This window comes from Pholis gunnellus, assembly GCF_910591455.1.
Source record: "Pholis gunnellus genome assembly, chromosome: 23".
In the NCBI taxonomy this organism is placed as follows: Eukaryota; Metazoa; Chordata; class Actinopteri; order Perciformes; family Pholidae; genus Pholis; species Pholis gunnellus.
In genome coordinates, this window is record NC_136550.1 from 10,622,664 (window position 1) to 10,644,365 (window position 21,702).

The window sequence follows — 21,702 nt, forward strand, 5'->3', positions numbered from 1 at the left end:
CCCGTCTCCCTCTTCTCATAGCCATGTATTACTAGTATTAACTGGAGTGATGTTCCCCCTTTTTTTGACTAGACTTTTAAAGTGAGCCCTAGGCAGGCAGGTAGTTATTGTAAGTAGTTTAGATAGTGCATACTTTATTATTATGATTATTGACTGAGCACTAAGGAGAATGAGAGCCGTTCAAGACATTTGCCACAGCTTGTTCTCCACCGCTAACTGTCCATTACTGTTGGGGAATGTTTTCAGCAGTCAACCGCTAACACTGGCCTCTGTGGGAAAACGTGTGCAGAGGACAGAATTTTAAAGCGGGTTTACAAAGGAAAAGTACAATGTTCTGCCAAATTCTGCTATTGCTTTAAAAGCTCACCGTTCCACAGAATCTCTCCAATTAGCTGTCGAGTGTGTTTGACACGTTACCGTGTTGGCTTGCTTCCTACATGTTAGAAACAGGACAGATAGTCAAACAAAAAGGCGTTTAAAGGATTAATTTGGCTTTTTTGGGAAACTGAGCCGAGAATATTCGAACCACTTTTGTGTCTGTGAGGTAAATGTAAAAGGTACCAGCAGCAGCCGGCAAACTTAGCTTAGCACAAAGACGAGATGAAGGAAAACGGTTAGCATGGCTCTCTCCTTAAAGGTGAGCAGCCCACTGATCAACACGTCAGACACTGTTTGAATGCGTATAAGATGCGTATTGAGTGTTTGTCGGCCTCTGTTCTAGTTCTTAAATCTCTGAGGTGACATCAGGCAGCCTCATGATTTTAATCTGCTGTGTCACCTGGCAGGACAGTCCCATGATGCAGACTGTGCATCGCTGCCTTTGTAAGCAGATCTGGGATCACAGGTCGTGCGTATTAAACTGTTTAGTGCTTCTCCGCTAACCTCGGCCTTCGGTTAACTGGGCAGGAATCAAAGCGGCCCGTCGCGACGTTTGGCTTTAAAGTGGCTTTGTTTTAGCGTGGAGTTTTTTTTTCTTAACGGTTCCTTCCTCCAAAAAACGGCTTGTGTACTGTATGTGAGAAGTTGTTTACATTGTGGAAACTGAACAGTTTGTTTGACAAATGTTGTTTTTTTTAAATAAAGAAATGACCAAATAGTCCAGCGTTAAAGCGGTTCATCCACACACACAAACCATCGGAGAGGTTGGGGCGTGACGAGCTCTGTGCCGGGCTTTACCTGCAATGAGTGAATCCCCTCTAAAGACAAATACAAGTCTGGTTGCACCATCAACACTGACGAAGGTACTGCAGGTAATCCCACATCAGGCCCTGTTGGACATGTCTGCAGTGTTTCCACACAATCGAGGGCCCCGAGGGGCCCCAGAACTTTTGCAGTGTTACCTGCTGGTTCAGTATGATCACATCGCCTCGATGCTGTACAACTACAGTATCTGCCATCAACTGCTGTCACAAATGTGACATTACAAGTCTGAAAATTAAACAAAATGTACTTGCGTGTCACAATCCTTTGATCCTCAGGAATACTTCTCGCACACCTGAAAGTGACCCAGTCTTACACACCTGCAAAGGACCGCTTTCAATAGCAAGTTTACAGCAAACATGGATAAGATGTGCGTGAATGTCTCAATAAAATGGAATTATGAACAACTTCTTCATGAAACTGCTGGATGACCATGAGATCTGACAAGAGAGCTCCAGCTACTAAATGGACCTTGTGAGACTTCGTGAACTACGGGGCTGGAAGAGCATTTCCTTTCTCATGGAGTTCAGAGGCAGATTATCATTATATCATTGTTTTTATTACTATCATTGTAATTTTTCATCATTTTGTCTTTGCACAAAAAAACAAACAAATAATACATTTTGCAGGAGCTGATCACCCCTCCCAACCCCAAACCCACCACTACAGTTTGCTCAAAACACATTTTAAATCAATGTAAATTACAGCAATGTAAAACAAAATAATGTAAATAAAATCAACCCTGAAAGAGATAATATAACAGCAACAGCCAGAATAATAATTAGAATCCAATACCCAGCACCTTAATACATGAATCAACGTTGAAAGAAAAATCTGACGTATTAAAAACTGAAAGAAAAATAATAAAACGACAGTGTGCCATTGTGAGAAAGAAAAGTTAGGTACAACCAGCTGACGGGACGCAGCATCATCCCCATCGCCTCCTCTCTCTGACCCCCGCCTGTGTGTGTGTGTGTTTCTTCTGCTTCGACAAAATGGAGCATCAACGCAAAGCGAGAGAAAGGAAGTGACGTCTTCTGGTTTGTGGTTTTGAACGTGAACATGTGCTCTGATGAGAGAACGTTTTGGCGAAGAAGGTTTTTCCTGCTTTCTCTTTCTGCTTCAAGCCAGTCTGGACCGATAAGGCCTCTGAACAAAAACAACAGACACATGAAAAGAAAAAGGCCAAAATCTTGAAGTAGCAGTAGTCGTCACCACCACCATCATCCTTAAATACACTGATAACTGCTGTCTGCGGGGGGAGGGGGGTTGTGTTTAATCCGGTACACTACGAGTTGTGTTAAAGGTGCACTACACCGAAAAGGCAGCAATGATATGATCCGACATGACCTTCACCCCCCCCCCACCCCCCAAAAAAACAAATCTGTACAAACCCCAAAATTTCCAACGACACAAAAAAATATATTATCAAATCAAAAGTAGAAGAAGAAAATAATTCACCATTCGTCGTTGATTCTTTTTTTTTTTTTTCCTCCAGTGATCTTTTATAATACACTCGCACACACACACACACACACACACACACACACACACAAACTGTTACGTACTCCAAAGACACATTTTTCTGTGTAGCAGAGAACGTGTGCGCGTGTGTGTGTGTGTGTGTGTGTGGGGGAGAAACGGGGACAACAAATGCGTCGGTTCAGGGTTGACATTCTGGATATGAAGGCGTGATGCCAACCGAAGTGATACCAACATTAAGGAAAAAAAAAATACAAATAAATCATTCAAGCATTTATGTGCTGACAACAAAAACAAACCCCAAATTTAATTCTACAATGAAAGGCAACATAAAAATCCATCAACAACCCCGTCCATGAGCCGTCCTTCCCTCCCCAGTGTCCCACATGTCCCTCTTTTCCAGTGCACAACTCTTTTTTTTTAAAAGCCATAAAAGAAGAAACTAAATAAAATAAGTACGGACTTGAAGACACGCTGAAGCCCGTACAGTCGACGACGTCATCAACTCTGACTGGACTCCTCAGACTTGATGGCGTGAGAGGAGAGGGAGGGAAAAAAAAGGGAGTGAAGAGGCGAACAAGATGGATGTGTTTGTGCTGAGTTCAGTTTGAAATTAGATGGAGAGAGGGTGCTGAAGAGTGTGTGTGAGAGGGGTGAGGAGGAGGAGGGAGGGAGGTGGTGGGAGGATGGATCAGGTGGATTGTTAAAAGTTCCTTTTTGTGCGGGAGGGGAGGTTTGGGTGGGCGAGTGGAGTGGAGTGGAGAGGAGAGGGTCCTTTAACCAACAGCAGCAATCAAAAATCCATCAATCTGTAGGTGTGTGTGTGTGTGAGAGAGACAGTGGGCTTCAGCAACCAAAGTCCTGGCTCAGTTGGAGTCCATTACGTGTTGGAGGATCAGAACAAATTCAATCAGAACTCCTGTTTGAGTTTCCAGCAAAATAAGGCTCCGAACGTCCCGTCACTCATTGCCACGCGTTAAGAGATTCAGAGAGAAAGTAGAAGTTTGTTTTTTTCCAGCAATTCCTCCACCCTTTTTATCCTCCATCCATCCCCAATTTGTTACCCGGGTCCCCCCCCCCACCCCCCTCCTATCCCCCCAAAAATAGAGAGACCTGGCAGCAGGACCGTTCAGACAAACTGAATAAATAGCAGGAAGAAGGGACAGGAGTGGTCAGAGCGATCAAAAGTGTGACTACTAAAAAACAGAGAGAGCCGATCGAACATGCAGAAGAGTGGAACGTCTAAGTAGAACGGTGACAAAAAAAAACAAAAAAAAACCCAGCAGGGAAGAGAGAAGACCTCGGTCTATAAGTACTTCACAACTCAGAGGAAATCAACTCAGAGCTTCTAAAGGCGGGGCCTCGGGAACTTAAGGAACAAAACTCCTAGAAAAGAAACGGTTCCTAGTCTCAGAGAAGCAATAGCCCTACTTCAGACCTCTGTCCAGATAACAATCATGTTATGTTTTTTAAAGTGATCCCCACCCTTTAGCTTACCTCCACACTGACCCCCCCCCTCCCCCCCACACCTCGCTTAGAGCATCATCTTCATCCCCACTATCGCCTCCCGCCTTCCACGCTTTAATCTCATCCCTCCTCGCGGCTCCTCCGGCACTCACAGTTTGAGCTCGTTGGCGATCTTTGAGGCAATGTTCTTGAAGGCGATGGACGTGCCCGAGATCCGCTTGAAGCGCACGCCGTTGAGGGAGAGCCGCGGCAGCTTGCACACCTCCATCTCCCACTGGACGAAGTCGTCGCGCGCCGGGTTGCCCGACACGCACAGCAGCATGTAGCGCTCGCGCAGCTCGTACTCGCAGCTGTTGGAGTCGAGGACCTTGCGGATCTCGCGCATCATCTCCATGGGCTCCATGGACGACGTGGTCTTCATGGACCAGGTGAAGCGGAGCGAGCGCGGCTTGGCCGGGTCCTTCTGGCCGCCGATGGCCGGAGGGGTGCCGGTGCCGCCTGAGAGGAAGGGGGAGGGGAGGGAGAGAAGAGAGAAAGGAAACGTCTGTCACTGAGGAAGAGGTTGTGGATAGATGGAAGATCCCGTCTGCTAAAACTGTGACTAATGGAGAGCCGTTATGAGGACCCTCCTCTGGACGTAATCACTACCTGTGACTGTAGAAATAAACATACCGGTGTTAACAGATCCTGGTGAGGAGTTGTTCTCGTCATTGTTGGAGGAAGAGGAGAGAACGCCACCTGACGTCTTCTCCGACTTGTCCACCGTGCTGCTCAGCATAGACCTGGGTGAGGGATGGGAGGGTGAGGAAGAGGAGGAGGGTGAGGATAAGGAAAAGAGAGAAGAGAAGAAAAGAAAAGTGTGAGAATTGAGAGAATCATTTAAAAAGCAGAGACAAAAAGGGGGAGGAGGAGGAGGGAGAAATGGAGGGATGATTGAGAGGAAGAGGGAGACGATGAGGTCATGAAAATGAATGGAGACAAAAAAAAGGCAAAAAAATAATTTAAGTACCCCTGTGTGCATTTGTGTGCGCGTATCTCTCCGATGTAGATTCACATCTGTGTGTGTGACACGATGAATTTAAAGTCTGCTTGCACACAAACACACATTTGGGTACTTGAACTCTGATTAACCCCTCGCACACACACACACACACACACACACACATGCAGGTCAACCTCCACACTGGCACTCTCACTCTCTGGGATGCTACCATTCACCGCTGATCTCCCGTCCCCTGATTGGTTATAAGCCATCATATCACCATCACCAACCAATTACACCCCCCCACCCCCCCACACCTCTCCCAGCCATTCACAACAAGCTCAGAGATCATCTACTGATTGGCTCCAGTCTACTGATCGGCAGGCGGGTTTGTTTTGGTAGAGTCTGGGGGGGTTTTAGGTTTTTTTTCGGGCTCTGTATCTCACCTGCTCCCCTCATCCCGACCCTCTCCCTCATACGGACTCCTCGAGAAAAATCAACACAAGTTTAGTCTTTTTGAGGGCTAAAAAGCCAACAACTGGACTCTTACACAGATAAAGGGGAACAAAAATAAAAATCAGCCGGCTGAACACCGCCGCGCTGCTCGCCGTGCCCGCCTGAATGTTCCAATCCAACCGAATATCTCATTTGCACTCCACCAACTGTTTAAAATTTGAAGTCCCAGCGCCACCCGAGGACTCCACGGCCCACAATGCACCTCCCCCAATGTCGCAGCTCCTCAATGAGGAGACGTCACAAGACGGGTTGAAAAGACGAGTCAATAATAAGATGCATTCATAAATCCATTACTCAGCGTTTGTATGTAAAGTCGTTTAATAACGACCGGTTTCAATGTTTTAAACATAACGGTCACTTGCGTTGTACCAAGGCTTACACTACGCGTGTGTAAGCCGCTGCGGGACGGATCCCAATGTAATGAAAATGTAATTTGATATCAGAATTAAAGTATTTCCAAACAGGAGGAGAAATACTTTAAGAAATACGATGTAATACGGAATGATTGGGAACAGAATGGAGTGGAATGTGAGCTGGAACGACTCGGACCGGGACGGAATGGTTTGGAACAGAACGGTCGGCACAGTGAGGGCGAGTCGTGCGGCAAAAAAAAAAGAAGGAGGTTAGACTCATTGTTGACCCCCGGCACTGCATTTAAAACCTCTATTAGTAACATTGGACCTACACACAGGACTGTTTAACAATCCTACACAACACACATGTAACACAACACACACACACACACACACACATATATACACACACACACGCACGCACACATGTTCTCTCTCATACCAGCAGACAAGACGTACCAAACAAACGTAACAGAGGAACACAAAGACATGTAAACGCATGCAGACGATGGAAGGAAAGTGACAAATTCAACAGTTTATGGTCTGAAATTCATTCGGTTGTGGGAAAGACGACATTTTCTGTTTTGCCCCATTTAAAAAAAAAAAGAAAAAAAAGAACCAAAACATTATGTAAAGTACCTTCTGCAACAGAAATATGGTTAACAATAGAGCACATGGGAAATAACAAGTGGAACACAGTTACACAAGGAGTCCTTAAATAATAAAGGTGAATTGGTGAACAATGTAAAATTATGTAATTTGTGCCATTCTGCATGCTCCGTATGATTTAGCTAAATATGAGGGGATGCAAAATGTCTCCCAAAGGAGGGGAACTACGGCGTCACAGGGCTGATAAGATGATGAGACACTGTCCTCTGTCCGCTTCATAGACTGCACTGTAAATGCATGCAGCGACTCATACGCTCATAAACATAGTCACCCATCTGTCACAAATGTATACAGCTATATATTTATGAGGCAGATTCATTATTTCTCCCTCTCATACTTCAAATGTCATCACTGATGAGAAAGGCTTTGCTACAGTATTACAACTTGTAACCAGCAGGTGGAGCAGCGGTCCGGATTACAAGGAGAAGTGCTCCACCTGCTGGTGAACAGCAGACAACACACTCTAAAGCAAGTGTGTGTGTGTGTGTGTGTGTGTGTGTTCAACATGTACATACATCAATGTAAGTGTGTCATGTATTCATTTGCATGTGAGACAAGATGTGTGTTCATGTTCAGGTTTGTGTGCCTCTGTGCAAGTTTGTGCATCAGGTGTCTTCTGTGTGTGTGTGTGTGTGTGTGTGTGTGTGTGTGTGTGTGTGTGTGTGTGTGTGTGTGTGTGTGTGTGTGTGTGTGTCCACAGCATTAAAAAGGTCTTTTCCAGCCAGAGTAGGTCAAAGCCATCCAGGTCTGTTGCTGCTGCTGTTAGAGAGCCAGTGCCAGAGTGAGAACAGAGCGACGAAAGAAAGGAAGAGTGCAGCCGCCAGAAAAAAAGAGTGCAGCCTGAGAAACACTGCAGCTCCGTCCCTCCCGGGTCCTCCTCATCATCCTCCTCCTCCTCCTCCATCACAACTACCAACTACAGCCACGGACTTCTTATTATAAATCACTTCCCCTGTGGGGATCGTCACAAACTTTCACCACAAAACTAGACACGCGTCTCCGGTCTCCAGCTTGATTTTAGTGACCGAACCGATGAACGCAGAGGTTTAGATGAGTGGTAGTTTGGTAGGTGGCGTTAGCTGGGATGATGGTTAGCGACAGTAAACAATCCTGGGTTGAATGACACGGCTTATAACAGCGTAATAAGCTGAAATCTATCTCTGTGCTTCTTTTCTCTCTCTCATGTGCTTATGGATATGGATTTTCTATTAACCTCAAAAGAGGCACAACATTACCTGCGTCAGAAGCTAAGAAAGGGTTGAGGGTAGAAAGGGAATAGTTTGATCTATTGCAACATCATGACTCGACCTGAATCTGGGACGCTACCGGGGGATACGCGCTCACACACACACACACAACCTGGTAAATAAATGGAAAGAGGAGGCATGAGGAGGAGGTGGGTGGGAGGGGCGATGTAGGGACAAAGAGGAAGAAGGGGTTGAGGTGTTATTGTGCCACGTGATGACGGGGTGAGTGAGTTAAGTGAGTGGGTGGGTGAGGGCGAAGTTAGTCAACATGAAATAAATAAAAATATGGGCCAAAACACGGCACGCAAAAACCAGAAGGCTCAACAAAAAGGAGGCCAACCACAGGAAAAAATAAGAGGAGGAAAGATGAGGCTCAAGATGTCAACAAAAAGCTGCACGAAACACCAACAGGGGGAGGAAATATATATATATATATATGTAAAATATATATGAAGAAGAGAATATACGTATATATCAAAAGGGGTTATATTTAACGTTGGGGGTGTTGCCTACCTTCTCGGAAACCTGAACGAGAGATTTCTACAAAAACAAAAGAGGGATAAAGAAAGAAAGAGAAACAAACGTATATATAAAAACATATAGATTCAGAGCTTTCCTGCAGAAGACAAGCTGCCCTCTGAGCAGCACACTTTACAGCACACTGTCCAACATGAACCGGGCTCATTTTGGGACTGAAGCAGCAAGCACAACCAACATTACATAACCAAAAGGAATAACACAAAATCAGTGTTTAAATGTGAAATCACTGGTGTGAATGTGTGAACAGACAATATTAAAACGCACAACAGAACACCTTAGGAGGGATTTAATGAGCTCCATTAAGAGAACCAGTTTGAACACATTCACCCCCCCCCCCCCCTCCCCCCTCCCCCCCAACAGCAGTCCTGGGTGATCCTGGAAAGAAGTGCTTGTGAGGTGAAAAGCTCAAATGTGACAAAGGTAGTGAAAACCACCTCGTATACACAGACACACTTCAAATGGAAATGCACAGGTTAAGCAACAACGTAATCTCAAACACACAATGAGGAACTTAATCTGGCGCGCACATAAACACACACATACACGCAGTCAGTCACTCACACACACACACACACACACACACACACACACACACACACACACACACACACACACACACACACACACACACACACACACACACACACACACACACACACACACACACACACACACCGTCACTCTCCAGATCGAGGAAAATGCAGTGGTGAGGTTATACGATATGTTCATAAAACACATAGCTTTAGTGTATATACATATATATGTGTGTGTGCGTGTGTGTGTGTGCGTGTGTGTGTGTGTGGTCAAACTGTACAAATGCAACACAATCTCTCTTTCTCCACCGCCTCTACTTCCTACAAGCACGCCAAGTTGTGTGTGTGTGTGTCAAGGTGTCCCCACTAGCGGTATTTATAGTTGAGGGAAAAGTGATATCTCCGGTGTAACCATGGATACTGTCGCCACGGAGCTACAGTATCTCTGAGTGGGAGGTCTAGAGAGAAGATGTGCCTGTACCTCCGCCTCTCTCTCACACTCACACACACACACACACACACACGCACACGCACACGCGCACACACTCTGACCGTTCTCGATTTCTGTCGTGTTTAAAACAGCCAAAAACACAAGCAGACACTCTTTCACCCACACACTCCATATTGAACCTCTAGAGCTGCTTGGTAACACCGCAGCGATGAGAAACATCTCAACCTCACCTGCTCTCTCAGCTGTTCAGCATGTCATGGCTCACTTGGCCCTTCCGCTTTCAGCCTGGCTCTTTCCTGCCACCTTTAAACCTTCACTTCCTGTCCCCTCCTCTCCTCCGTGTCCTCTCAATGTAACACGTCAGCCTCGCTGCTCCTGCGTACGTCTCCACTGCACTCTTTTGCTTTTCCTCTCACACGGACTCAGCTGCGTACAGACTTCACCATGAACTCGATCAAATGTGATCTGAGCCTGGAACTAGTAGAAACCAATGGACACTGTATTCAAATTTAGCATCGATTACAATCAGCCTCCCATAAATGAGGTTTTAGTGCTGCAACCTGCAGTGGAGGACGGAGACGAAAACTGGGCAAGACGTGGAACCAAAACCAAAATTACTCCTCAGTCACCACCGCTCCAAAACAAAATTATAGAGGAGACGCAGCTGTTGCCTTCCTCCCTTCCTCCCCCGCCCCCCTTTCTACTCTCAGCAGAGTTACAGATCAGCACAAGTTTAGCGATAGGGACGAGAGGAGACCCAGTGATGACATGGACGTACGCTGCGTTGTTCTCGAGAGGAAACGAGCACGTGAAATGACTCGTAACGTAAACCTAGCAATCTTCTCTATGAAGCTCAGACCTCAATACTCAGAAAAAGCATCAAACTGTACTTGTGCTGCAAAGTAGCGGGATAATAAATAGAACAGCTGCTACCACGACGGCTCTGCATTTACTGAGCTACAAACCTCCTTCCTCTGCCACATCTCCCGTCTGTCTTGCGACTACTTCTCAGGTTAGAATCTTGAACTTTTAACTCCCCCCCCCCCATTGTCTCACGCTCCCGCGTCTCTTTTCTGCCACTCACCTGCGTACAAACTTGGATGTGAACTTGCTGAATATCCCCGTGGCGCCGTGCGTCCTCCGGGCCTGGCTGTTGCCGTGCGACAGTGACGGGGACGCGGGCCCGCCGGGGTAGGCGGAGCCCTGCTGGTCCCGGGCGCCCCGCTGCTGGCCCGCGTGGAATGTGCTGCGGATGCCCACCCCTCGGGAGAAGTTGGTACGGTCCGACGCGGCAGCGCTGCTGATGTTGTGGGCGGATGGGGAGGCACCGGGCGCACGCTGAGTCGGGCCGCTATAGGAGGAGGAGGAGAGGGACGAGAGAGAGGAGGAAAATGGAGCGAGGGATGGTGAAGAAAAGGTGGGACAGAAGGAGGGGAGGGTGCAGAAGAGCAGAGAGGTCGGATGTGGAGAAGAAGAAGAAAAGAGGTGTAAAGAGGTTGGAAGGTGTGATGACGGAAGAGGAGGTGCAAATGTAGAAGAATTTTACAGGAGACAAGAGAAGAGAAAGCAGGAAACAAAGACGGTATGATAGAGGAAGAGTGGAATGAACAAAGTGAGGTGTAGGACGAAAAGTAGAAAGAATAGGAAGAAGAAAGTTATAAAAGAGGGGGTGGGAGTGTAGAGGAGGGGGAGAGGAACAAACAGTTAGACAAGGAGAGGAAAATCATTTCCTTCCGATGTGCTCCTACCTCAGTGTAAGATCTTACAAGTATCTATGTCTGTTCAACGTCTGCTCGCCCTCATGTTTCAGATAATCCCTCACGTCAGTCAAGTCAATATATAAAATCACATAAGGTCACTGACACACACACACACACACAGTTAATCCTCTTTACTTGGACCGTAGGGCAAAGCATCACTAACCTCCCTCTCTCTCTCTCTCTCTCTCTCTCTCACACACACACAGATAAGGACACACATGCCCACGCACGCACGCACGCCCACACACACACACACACACACACACACACACACACACACACACACACACACACACACACACACGCCCACTGAAATTATTTACTGAGTCAAAGGTTTGCATTTGCTTTGTAGTGTGTGTGTGTGTGTGTGTGTGTGTGTGTGTGTGTGTGTGTGTGTGTGTGTGTGTGTGCATCTTCCACGCCAGCGTGTAGCAGCAGTACACTTGCAACAGACGGCCAACACAACAAACAGAAATTGTAAAAGCACACACACTGAAAGATAAGAAAAAAATAGCGTGCAATAAACACAAAAAGTGGAATAAGTAGAAACGTTAATACAAAAGGACCGTGCGCTGTAGAGGGCTGCAATGGGACTGGGACACCACATAACTAATGTGGGTCGTCAACATTATCGTCGCCTGACAAAATGGTATATATGAAAATATGACAGGCTGTAATTACTAGAATTAAGCATTAAAACCAATAAGCCAAAACTTTATGTCTCTCACTTGTACAATTCAACTTCAATCTCTTTCTTCTTACACTGGAAATTTAGTCTGTAACAGAATTTTTTAGCTATCAAGAAGGCGGGACATCTCTTAAAGACGGGGAGCTGAACAACTGCATCGTCAGTCATTATGTGCCGTTTGTCCCTGAGGGACGAGCTCAGGGCTGAACGTTGTGTATTTGCTGGAGCAAGCAGTCAGAGATCATCTGAGGGAGGGATTGAGAAAGCAGTCCCATGCAGACCTCTAAACACACCCAACACGACACAGAAGAAAGAACAAGTCGTGAACAGCTTCAACACATCCTTTGATTTGATGTGGATGTGTTGAAGCTGTGCGCCGAGGACGAGATACACAACGACACAGCTCTGCTATGCATACGGGTTAGTGGGGACCTCTGTGACGTATTATCGTGATGAAGATGACTGTTGACTGGGAAGGACTACATGTTGCAAAGAGGAATAATATAATATGTGTCTCATCATATGGAAGTATTCCATAGTCACTTAAGGAAAAAGAGCAGTAACAGAGTTTAAGTATCTATAAAGGTGTGTTAGAAGGCGGCGTGGCATGAGGTGGATGCACGCTTTCTGTATTCATGGTGCAGCTGGTGATGATTTGACTGCACCTCTACGTTATACAAATGAGGAGCTGCCTGTGTGCGGCGGCGCTTGCTTCATTACGGTACATCATGAATACTCAGGCAGCAAAGCAGGTTTGTTTAAAATAATGGGAAATTCATGAGAATGGTATTTGAAACTTTTTTTCCAGAGGGGGGGGGGGACAAGCTGGATTAAAAAAACAACAGGAATGGGTGGGACTTTCGGAGCACAGGCTATGTACTGAGAAAAAAAAAAAAAAGGTGCCTATTCCTCACTTAGGGTACAGTCTATGTGTTGGAGCGGTACCTTCTCTCCAGCGTTCCCAACCAGGTTCTGAACAGCCCAAGCTCACAGCTGAACGACGCATGCAACAGAACAAGACTTCAACATGGAGCAGACAAAAGCACATACAGCCAGAGGTCCACCTTGACATATTAGCTTGACATTTGGGGTGGGGGGGGGGGAGGCGGGGCTTCACAAGAGTCTAGTTGTCTTGTGACTAGACAAAAATAGTGTGTGTGTGTGTGTGTGTGTGTGTGTGTGTGTGTGTGTGTGTGTGGGGGGGGGGGGGGGGTCTCTGAGGCGGAGGTGAAATAAACATATTTAAAGATCTTCCACCACATATTGTGACACGTGGCTGAAAAATATCAAAGTAGCCCATGAAGCAGACACCATCAAGCAGGCGAGCTACACAACAAGGCAACACAACAAAGCACACACACACACACACAGGTCGAGCAGACAGCAACGACACACAGATGACCAACGAGACACAGTGAGGTCATCGCTCCTTTTCCTTCATTCACGGAGACGTGCAGCAGTAAAGGCAACGCCAACTAGAGGAAGACGGGGTTTTCCCAGACAACCTCGTAACTGAAGTGGCTCTACGTGACAGACTGAGGCTGGAAGAGAGAGCACTTGCTAGCTGTGGGAACCTTAAAAGGAGGGATTCCACTTCTTTACACGGGACGGAAATTGACTTGTGCGAGCCAGGGAAAATCCTTTTGTCGACAAAGCAAATAAATATTTTGCATATTAAATATTTAAATATCTATCCATGCAACAGATGATACTGATACATGCATCAACACTTTGTCTTCAGTGCCACTTTCATGAAACGTTTTTGGGGATAACTTTGTGAAGTAGATAGGAAACATCTTTCAATGCAGTCATTTAAAACATTTCATTGTAAGCTCTTATTTGCATAACGTAGCGACCGCCGCTTTGTTTAAAACAGCACGATAGAGACGCCATCCAACCTTTCGACACACACTCTCGATAATGCAGCTCACGGCTTAGAAACTTACCTGTAAATGTCAACGTTAGTCATTGAAGAATGTTTTTGGTTTTTCCCCTCAATAACACTGAAAACATTACAACGTCTGTGCCTTGGTTGGTAAGCTACAGCTAACAGATCTCGTCCGTTAACATTGTGCCCCTGATGGCTTAGAAGCTAAAAGAGGAACTTCTGGTTTTATCTTTAAAGACATTTGTCGTTCTTTTCGTCCCTTTAATAACAACATAAACAGTAAATTAGGTTTTACTTTGACAGCCAATAACCAAGCCTTTATAAAGGTCTGGTCTGTTTATTAGCTATCGACACCCCTGCGTGTTGAAACCTGATGCCTGCCGGTCCTTAGATGTCTGTTTCTTTCATGTCAGAGGGGCAGTACAGTGAAGAACCAGCTCATCTTGTTCTCGAGCTCTGGCCGCTCAGTTATGGCCCGCTGGGTAGTGGGAGGCTTGAGACCGACTGATTGGCCAAAGCAAGAGGTGTCAACATCTCCACACTGAGCTGAGCTCGAACGGCCTTCTGAGTGCCACAATCTACTTCCTGTCTGTTGCTAAGTAACTGTTGAGTCCATGATGGCCGGTCTGAGCAATGCTGCTCTTAATGGTCTCATGCTGTAAAAGGAAAATGTATATAGATAGATACTGGGGCTGGGAGATTTCTCTGAATACTTTTTATTAATATAATAATCTGTGAGGTTATGTAGGCCTTATACACCTCACATGCAGTTGAAAAGGGAATCAAAAAAACAGCAGTGATGGAAGACCAATCATTTTACCCTTTCTTCATCTCTACTTTTTCATTGTTGTCCATCGAGTTCTTGCGGAAAGGATGATCTGTGCTGAGTAAAGTGGTACGTGCTGAAAAGGGGCTGAGGGAGCTGTGAACATGTGTCCGTGAGTGAGAGAGAGTGAGTGAGTGAGAGAGAGAGTGAGTGAGAGACTTGCCTGGGCCGTGGTGCGTGCAGGTCAGAGGGGCATGGATGATTGGAGGAGGACAGGGACTTGTGGTGGCGGATACGCGAGGAGGACGAGGAGGAGGAGGAGGAGAGGACGGCAGCGGCCGAGGCAGTGGAGGCGCGGGAGCCCGGCATGTTTAGGCTGGGAGGAGGGGGAGGAACGGGAGGAGTGCCCCGCCCAACGCACGCACACACACACACACACACACACACACACACATATGCAGACAAACCGAAAAACGTGACAGACGCAGGACAAACACACAATCAGACATACACACAAGCGTGACACATACATTCACAAACACCGGGCGGGGTTTGTGTGTGGATGGGCAAGGGGGGGGGTGAGGTGGAGCATGGTTAGAAGCAGCAACTTATCAAACACGGTAAGGGGGGAGGGGGGGAGGAGGGAGGGAAGAGCAGAGGAAGTAGAGACAAAAAAAAGAGCAGACGGGCTCGAACAAAGAGGAAAAGTTGGTCTTTTTTGCCGCTAACGTTGCTTCATTGGGGTTTCACAAAAACAACAATCACAAACCACAAGTCAGAGGCTGACTGTGATCCTTTGTCTTTTCATGCGAGATCCACACGAGTACAAAAGACCAACGTTAACACACACGTTGGCTCGAAAGACTGAAAACACACTCGAGACAGACTGCGGACAACGTCAGGTTACTCACAAATCACCACGTAAAGACTTTCACTAGTCCTCCTCAGCAGGTCTAAATATCTGAAAAATATATTATCAACACAGTTTGAGGTGTAAAACTAACATTACTCTTACGAACCCCTTTCACTGTGCGATTAGTTATCTGGCTTTAAATGCTTGCTTCTTTCTCTGTCTTTTGTGAAGCACACTTCATTGTATGGCTTCGTAAGAACTGTTCTCTACAAATAAAGTTGTATCATATTGTGTATACAATAAAGTTTTGCTGTTTTTTTTGTTTAATCACTTCATCAAGAAAACGATCTGCAGATGAATCAACCCTAAAGGTGATCTTAAACTGCAACACCACAAGACAAACAAGTCAAAATCTGAATTCAAACCATTTAGCGTCTGTTCTTTCTCAGGCGATAACGGGCATGTTAGCATGCGGAGCTTCTCCGTGACGACACGTAGCTGTTTGTGAGCTGCACTCACTGTCCTGCTGTGACATAATCACTCTGACCTCTGACCTCTGAGTTTTATGGATGTAACCCGCCTCGTGACTTCTTCTGCCTGTCAAGTCCCTCACTTTCCCTCTCCGGTCCCTCCCTCTTCTTTTCTACTGCAAACAATCTAAGCTAATATCTGTACCAAAGAACAGCTTATCGAGTTACCGAAGCAAAGAACGCTGGCTGTTTCCTAATCAGCAAGGTTGCTACAGGCTACAAAGCCCTGCACATTACTGACAGCTCCAACTTGACTTTGTCCACACACAGAGAAAGCGACACAGTAAGAGACGGGGGAGAGCGGTACCAGAGGGAGGGAGATAGATGAAGAGAGAGAGAGAGAGGGAGAGAGAGAGAGAAAGGGAGACATTTATAGAGGTCAACCAAACAGCTGTTAATTACACAGAAAACAAAACACATAGCTGAGAGAAACGCACGCTGTTTCTGACAGATTAGTACGGCTGGTGATGGAAAAAAAACAGCATTTACTGGACGACCCAGTGTGTGGCAAGAGTTAGAGCATGTGTGACATGTATGTTTAAGCTTGTGTGTCAATGAGTTTGTATGTGTGCAGCCTCAGTGTGTGTGTAGATATTCTTGTGTATGTTTAAGCCTATTAAGAGGCAAGTTCAGAGACCATATGGAGCCAGTAAGAGTTAATATTCCATCACAAGTCTTCCTAATCTCCTTAGAGAGAGAGAGGGGAGAGAGAAAGAAAGATTAATATAAAGACAAGAAGGAAGCTAGGAGAGAGGAAAAAAAAAAAAGGAGTTGCCAAGAAAATGGGAGTGACTTAAGATCCAGAGGGACGAGAGCTCAGACGCAGATGAAAGAAAAACCAAACGAAGAACATTAGAAAAACACAGAAAGGGAAAAAAAGGAAAATTGGGGATCGGGAGGGAGTGTAACAAGTATAAAAGCCCAAAACTTCAAAGCATTAATGATGATCAAATAAAGTAACTTCAAAATCAAAGCAGATGACAACCACTGAGTTAGCAAAGCTAATAGCACCACAGTGCTAAAAACAAACACACCCAATGCTGTCTCAAATGACCCCGTCGTCACTGTGTAGTGCTCAGTATGAAGGACGATGACAAAAAGGGAAAAATGACTTAACAGCCTGAACGTGGACTCAATAATATTTAATGTTGTGAGTCGTGCACTATGTTGGAAACGAAGGGGTCATTTGAGACTGATTTCATGAATAGGTAATAAAGCAGTAATGACAATGAACACTGCGTGGTAGCAGGGATTATGCTGTGGCTCAATGTTTAATGCTCATGAAGAAGGCACACAAAGCATATGGCTGGTTAGGCATGAGCGATGTGCGCGTGGGTGTAAGTGTGGACGCGCACGAGGCGTATTCAGCGCCGGCGATCCCGGTCATCAAACTCGAGGACTAACGACGTATCGCGTACAGGTGGGTTTTTAATGGCCTAAAGTGAGGAGGGCAGACTCCTCAATTAAGCAACTCCAAAATGGAAAAAAAAGTCTTTGTCCATTGTTGAGTTGTTTGAATTTAGGAAGTATGAAATGAGAAAGGGGAAAAGGGAGGGAATGTCACTCTTTGACATTTCCCAATACAATTAAAGACGGGTGAAAAAGAGGAGGAGCTTGAGCTATAGCTAAATCCAACGGTAGACTTCGTGTCATTTGTTGTACTCTATTAATGCTTTTTACTACTAAAAGATTATTTCCTTTTTGGCCTTTTTTTTTTTTTATACCTTCTAAAACCTCTAACCGTCTATCCTTGATTTTACTTAGAGCATAAACTTTGATTAAACTACAACTTTGTGGAAGTCAAAGTTCATTGAAAAAGAATATTTTACTAAAAAGGAACAGAAAGATGGACAAGAGTGAGGTCTCCGTGTGTCAGCATATGTCAACCTGTGTGTGTGTGTGTGTGTATATGTGGCAGCGGGTGTGTGTGTCCATCGAACCCGGCCTCGGCTCTGACTGGCCGTCCTGCATCAGACCATCATGAGTAATCTGAAATCTACTGGAGGTTTGGCCTAAATTCTCAAGGGAGCCTGGTTTCCTTGTCCAGGAGGGCTCACCCCAGCCCCGGGGTAAAGCTGCGGGCCCTCCCTGAGCCAGCTGGCAGGGCTCTGGAGAGCACCCGCCAAGGTCTGGGATCCAGTCACTGAGACAGCTGTGGGACTGCTTCATTCACAAACCATGGAGAGTGTGTTTATATTATGTGTGTGCTAGTGAGGAAGCAGGGTTGCCTCACTGCAACTACTTGAGTTGCTGATGACAAGAGAGAAAGAGTGTGTGCGTGTGTGTGTGTGTGTGTGTGAGTGAGAGAGCGAAAGTATGTAACTGTAGTTGCCCATTTTTTTAAAAACATCTCCATTGTATGTAAATATATACAGTATTTATACAGTATATATGTGTGTGTGTACCTGTCCTTGCCGTTCTGGATGCCCTGACCCAACGTGGCTCTCTCCGTCAGAGGAGAGTTCCGACTGCGACCGGTACCGGTGGACAGGATGCTATTCTGAGGGGAGAGGGGCACAAAATAAGAAGAATGTTAGAAACATGGAAATGTTTCTGACTGAGGACGGTTAGAAACAGTGGGAAATCAGTGCAGTGGTCAGAGGACGGAGAAATGACATTAGAGGTGACCAATTATTACTTTAACAGCCTCGAGCAAGCTTCCCGATCAGCACGGACAAGTGACCTTAATTGCCTGAACATTAATTAAGTCTTCACTGCACAATCACGCAATGACAAATCCAATTCATTTTCACCTCAGTATTATGTTTCTTTGAAATGTCATTTACAGGCCCTGCACTCCCACACAGGTGTTTTCCATTAAACCCGCCTCACACACAAGCCATCCGCTCAGACTGAGGTTGGGTGGAGCTATCTGGCAATTACACAATATCCGCAGAGTCCACATACTAGGTCATAAAAAGGATAAAAGTCAAAGATGCCCCGCCCTAACAGGGTGCGACTGAATTAACAGGAGAGTGACAGCGATGTCAATCAAAAACAGTCTGCACACGCCCACGTAGTCCTGAGAAGAGGCCTCGTCGGGTCATGTTAAATGAAAACAACAGTGCAGGTGAACCGGGGAGAAGGGACTTTAAATTTCACATGGCTTTCGACACAAAATCTGATTGTTAGCACCCTAAAATACTTCTAAAACTTCTTTTTTTAGGTTGAGTTTGAAGTAATATACTTGTTAACAATGTGTTGGTAGGTTATAATACAGCCTTAAGGGTTCTTAAGTGGTGCCTAATAAGGGGATGACAGAGCTGGTTGATACTGAGAGATTACAAAAAGGAATTTTCACAGAAGACATTTTGACATGTCACGGTAGGAAAAAAGCACAGGTGCAAATAAAAAATTGAATGATGGTTGAATTTCAATTAGCGGCTTCAGTGTCAGGGTCCTCGTGGATGCCGAGCTCACGGTCACACTGTTACGGCTTACTGGGACGTCTAAATACAGAAATACTACCTGGGCTTTATTTTTACTATGACAAGTCAAAGTGCTGTGAAAAAGACCAATAGTTTTGTCTCAACAATGTTTTGCGGGTGTGTATAATTAGTGCACTTCAGCTAGACAAATATAATGAGTCCAGAAATTGACATTCCGTAACTATAGTGTGGTTGTGAGACAAAGAAAAACCTAATTTTAGGCGACCAAAAACCCAGTCAGATAGCATAAACATCACCAAGCATAACCGTGAACGTGATGCAGACTTCTACTTTCTTACACTATGAAGACCATCATAGTTATATGGGCATTTATTTTAATTAGTTTAATTAGTAACTAGCATCTGTTTTGATCTTCGGACCACAGATTAAGATGATATACGGCTGACCTTAACTTACACTAAAAGACTTTCCGAATAAAAAATAGCTTTCAAATTTGCCAGCAGATGTTTTCGTATCAACCCACAATTGGAGAAAGTTGCTCATGGTGGTTTCCTCCGATAGCAGCGTGTCTTTAGTTGTGTCTTTGTGGCTCCGTGTGTCTGTATTTGGTAATGACGGCGATGATGCTCTAATGTACTTTTAATGGGCTTTTTCATAGAAACTTTGAGTGTTGCATATGTCATGTAAGCAGCGTGGGTGTGTGTGGTCTCACGGTGGAGGGCGTGGCGCTCTTCTTGCGGTCAGAGGGGACCAGAGGACTGGCCGGGACCTTGGTAGTGGAGCTGCCTGACGAACCTTTCCTCCCAGAATCCTCTCCTGCCGTCCGGTTGTCTGATCGATCCCCCCTCTTAGAGTAGGAGGAGCCTAGAAGAAGACAGAGTGGGAGTGTATTAGAAAGGCCGTCACTTGCTGCGCTGTAGCCCGAGACATCTTCCGTCTTATCCCCCATCCGGATCACAACCTTTGAATACCGTTATTCAATTATTTACAACACCTGCTTCAGTGTGGCAGGACTGGAGACCATCCCAGCGTGCACCAAGATTGAAAATATATGATTCAATTTAAAAAGGGTGTAAAATATAGCTTTGTACGATCCGTCCACTTCTCGTAGCCCTCTCTTGACACACACACCAGCTTCGGCCCCTTCCTCTCCCACACACACACACACACACACAACTCACCGTGGTCGGTGGCTCTGCGGTTCTGAGGCTTCTGGTTGGACGACACACTGCGCTGCACCTTAGAGAAGCAAAGTGGACGTGCAGGTCAGTGTGGTATTCTACATGTCAGAGCTGTTGATCCATTCACACGTGAAAGCTACAACACTGCTGGTTGCGTTGGTTCACCTGTACCTGTATGTAGGTCAGCAGTCTAAAACCTGAAAATGAGCTACATGAGAGAGGATTCCCAAAGTGTCACTCGTGTCACTGGCTGGAGCTGGCAGACCTCATTATGTGTTAGCAGAAGACATTATGTGTTGTCATTGTACCTTGTGAGGCGGGGAGGGGGCGTTTATGTTGCTTACATCAGATCCAGGCCGGGGCTTGATGCCACTTTCATCCAGCTGAGGGGGAAAAAGAAAAACATGGAGATCTGAATAGGAGTATCGGGAGGAGACGCAGACAGACTGTGGTGAGGATACAGCAAACACAAAAGGACTAAAAATAGAGCGTTTTGAGCATAAATATATATAAAATTCAAGAGATGAGAGCAAATAGTTTGTTGTGATGATAAACGTGAAACGCTACATTTTCTTGTACACATTGATGAACTCACAAGAGCTGATTTGTTTGACAGTTTCCTGTTTAACATCAGTGCAACTGCAGCTAAGAGAGCTCTGACAAACCAAGACTAGCTGGCATGGTGCGATGTAAAATAAAGGCGTGTAGGTGTGAGGAAGAAACCGTGTACCTCAGAGTTCCTATAGTCCAGTAGCAGGTATGCAGCCATCACATCATTGTACTTCTGGTTCACCAGTGAGTCCTGGATCTCCTCCTGAGAGAATCCCATCGTCAGCATGATGTCTGCACACACAGAAGCATAATTAGAATTCCTGCAGGTCCATAGCTCTCCTGAAGATGAATGTGTGCGAGTGGAGAAAAAAACATAATAATAAATACTTTTTTTTAGTGCGTTTCTGTTACTTACCTGTCCTCCTGGGGTCTTTATAATCTGGCTGGGGTTCAATGTAGGGTTTGAGTTCTTCCTCCTCATGCCCTACATTCATCCACCGGTCCCGCATTATCTGCTGCTGGGAGGAAGCCAACACAGACGAAGGGATAAGGGAGAAATGAGACTTCAAATATAACAGAGGGGGCAAAAATCAGAGGAGAGAGCAAAGGTTACGGAGCCAAAAGAGGAGAGGAGAGGAGAAGGAAGACGGAGGAG

At 45.7% G+C, this 21,702-nt stretch overlaps 1 protein-coding gene across 5 annotated transcripts in view; it reads right to left on the reverse strand.

The window, feature by feature from the left end:
• Positions 1-3,793: 3,793 nt before the first annotated feature.
• The window catches only part of mark2b (MAP/microtubule affinity-regulating kinase 2b), a 39,663-nt gene continuing 21,754 nt past the window's right edge, over positions 3,794-21,702 (reverse strand). Inside the window, exons 10-21 of one of the 5 annotated variants that reach the window (XM_079184992.1) lie at positions 21,463-21,562; positions 21,226-21,338; positions 20,804-20,878; positions 20,496-20,553; positions 20,027-20,178; positions 18,331-18,425; positions 14,766-14,918; positions 10,525-10,791; positions 8,430-8,456; positions 5,578-5,613; positions 4,822-4,931; positions 3,794-4,647 (exon numbers count right to left, since the gene is read on the reverse strand). In XM_079184992.1, coding sequence (XP_079041118.1) covers positions 4,298-4,647; positions 4,822-4,931; positions 5,578-5,613; positions 8,430-8,456; positions 10,525-10,791; positions 14,766-14,918; positions 18,331-18,425; positions 20,027-20,178; positions 20,496-20,553; positions 20,804-20,878; positions 21,226-21,338; positions 21,463-21,562 — 1,536 coding nt within the window. In that variant the 3' untranslated portion in view covers positions 3,794-4,297. Of the gene's footprint in view, positions 4,648-4,821; positions 4,932-5,577; positions 5,617-8,429; positions 8,457-10,524; positions 10,792-14,765; positions 14,919-18,330; positions 18,426-20,026; positions 20,179-20,495; positions 20,554-20,803; positions 20,879-21,225; positions 21,339-21,462; positions 21,566-21,702 lie in introns of all 5 variants that reach the window. The other 4 variants (XM_079184989.1, XM_079184990.1, XM_079184988.1 and 1 more) reach the window with 4 other exon arrangements.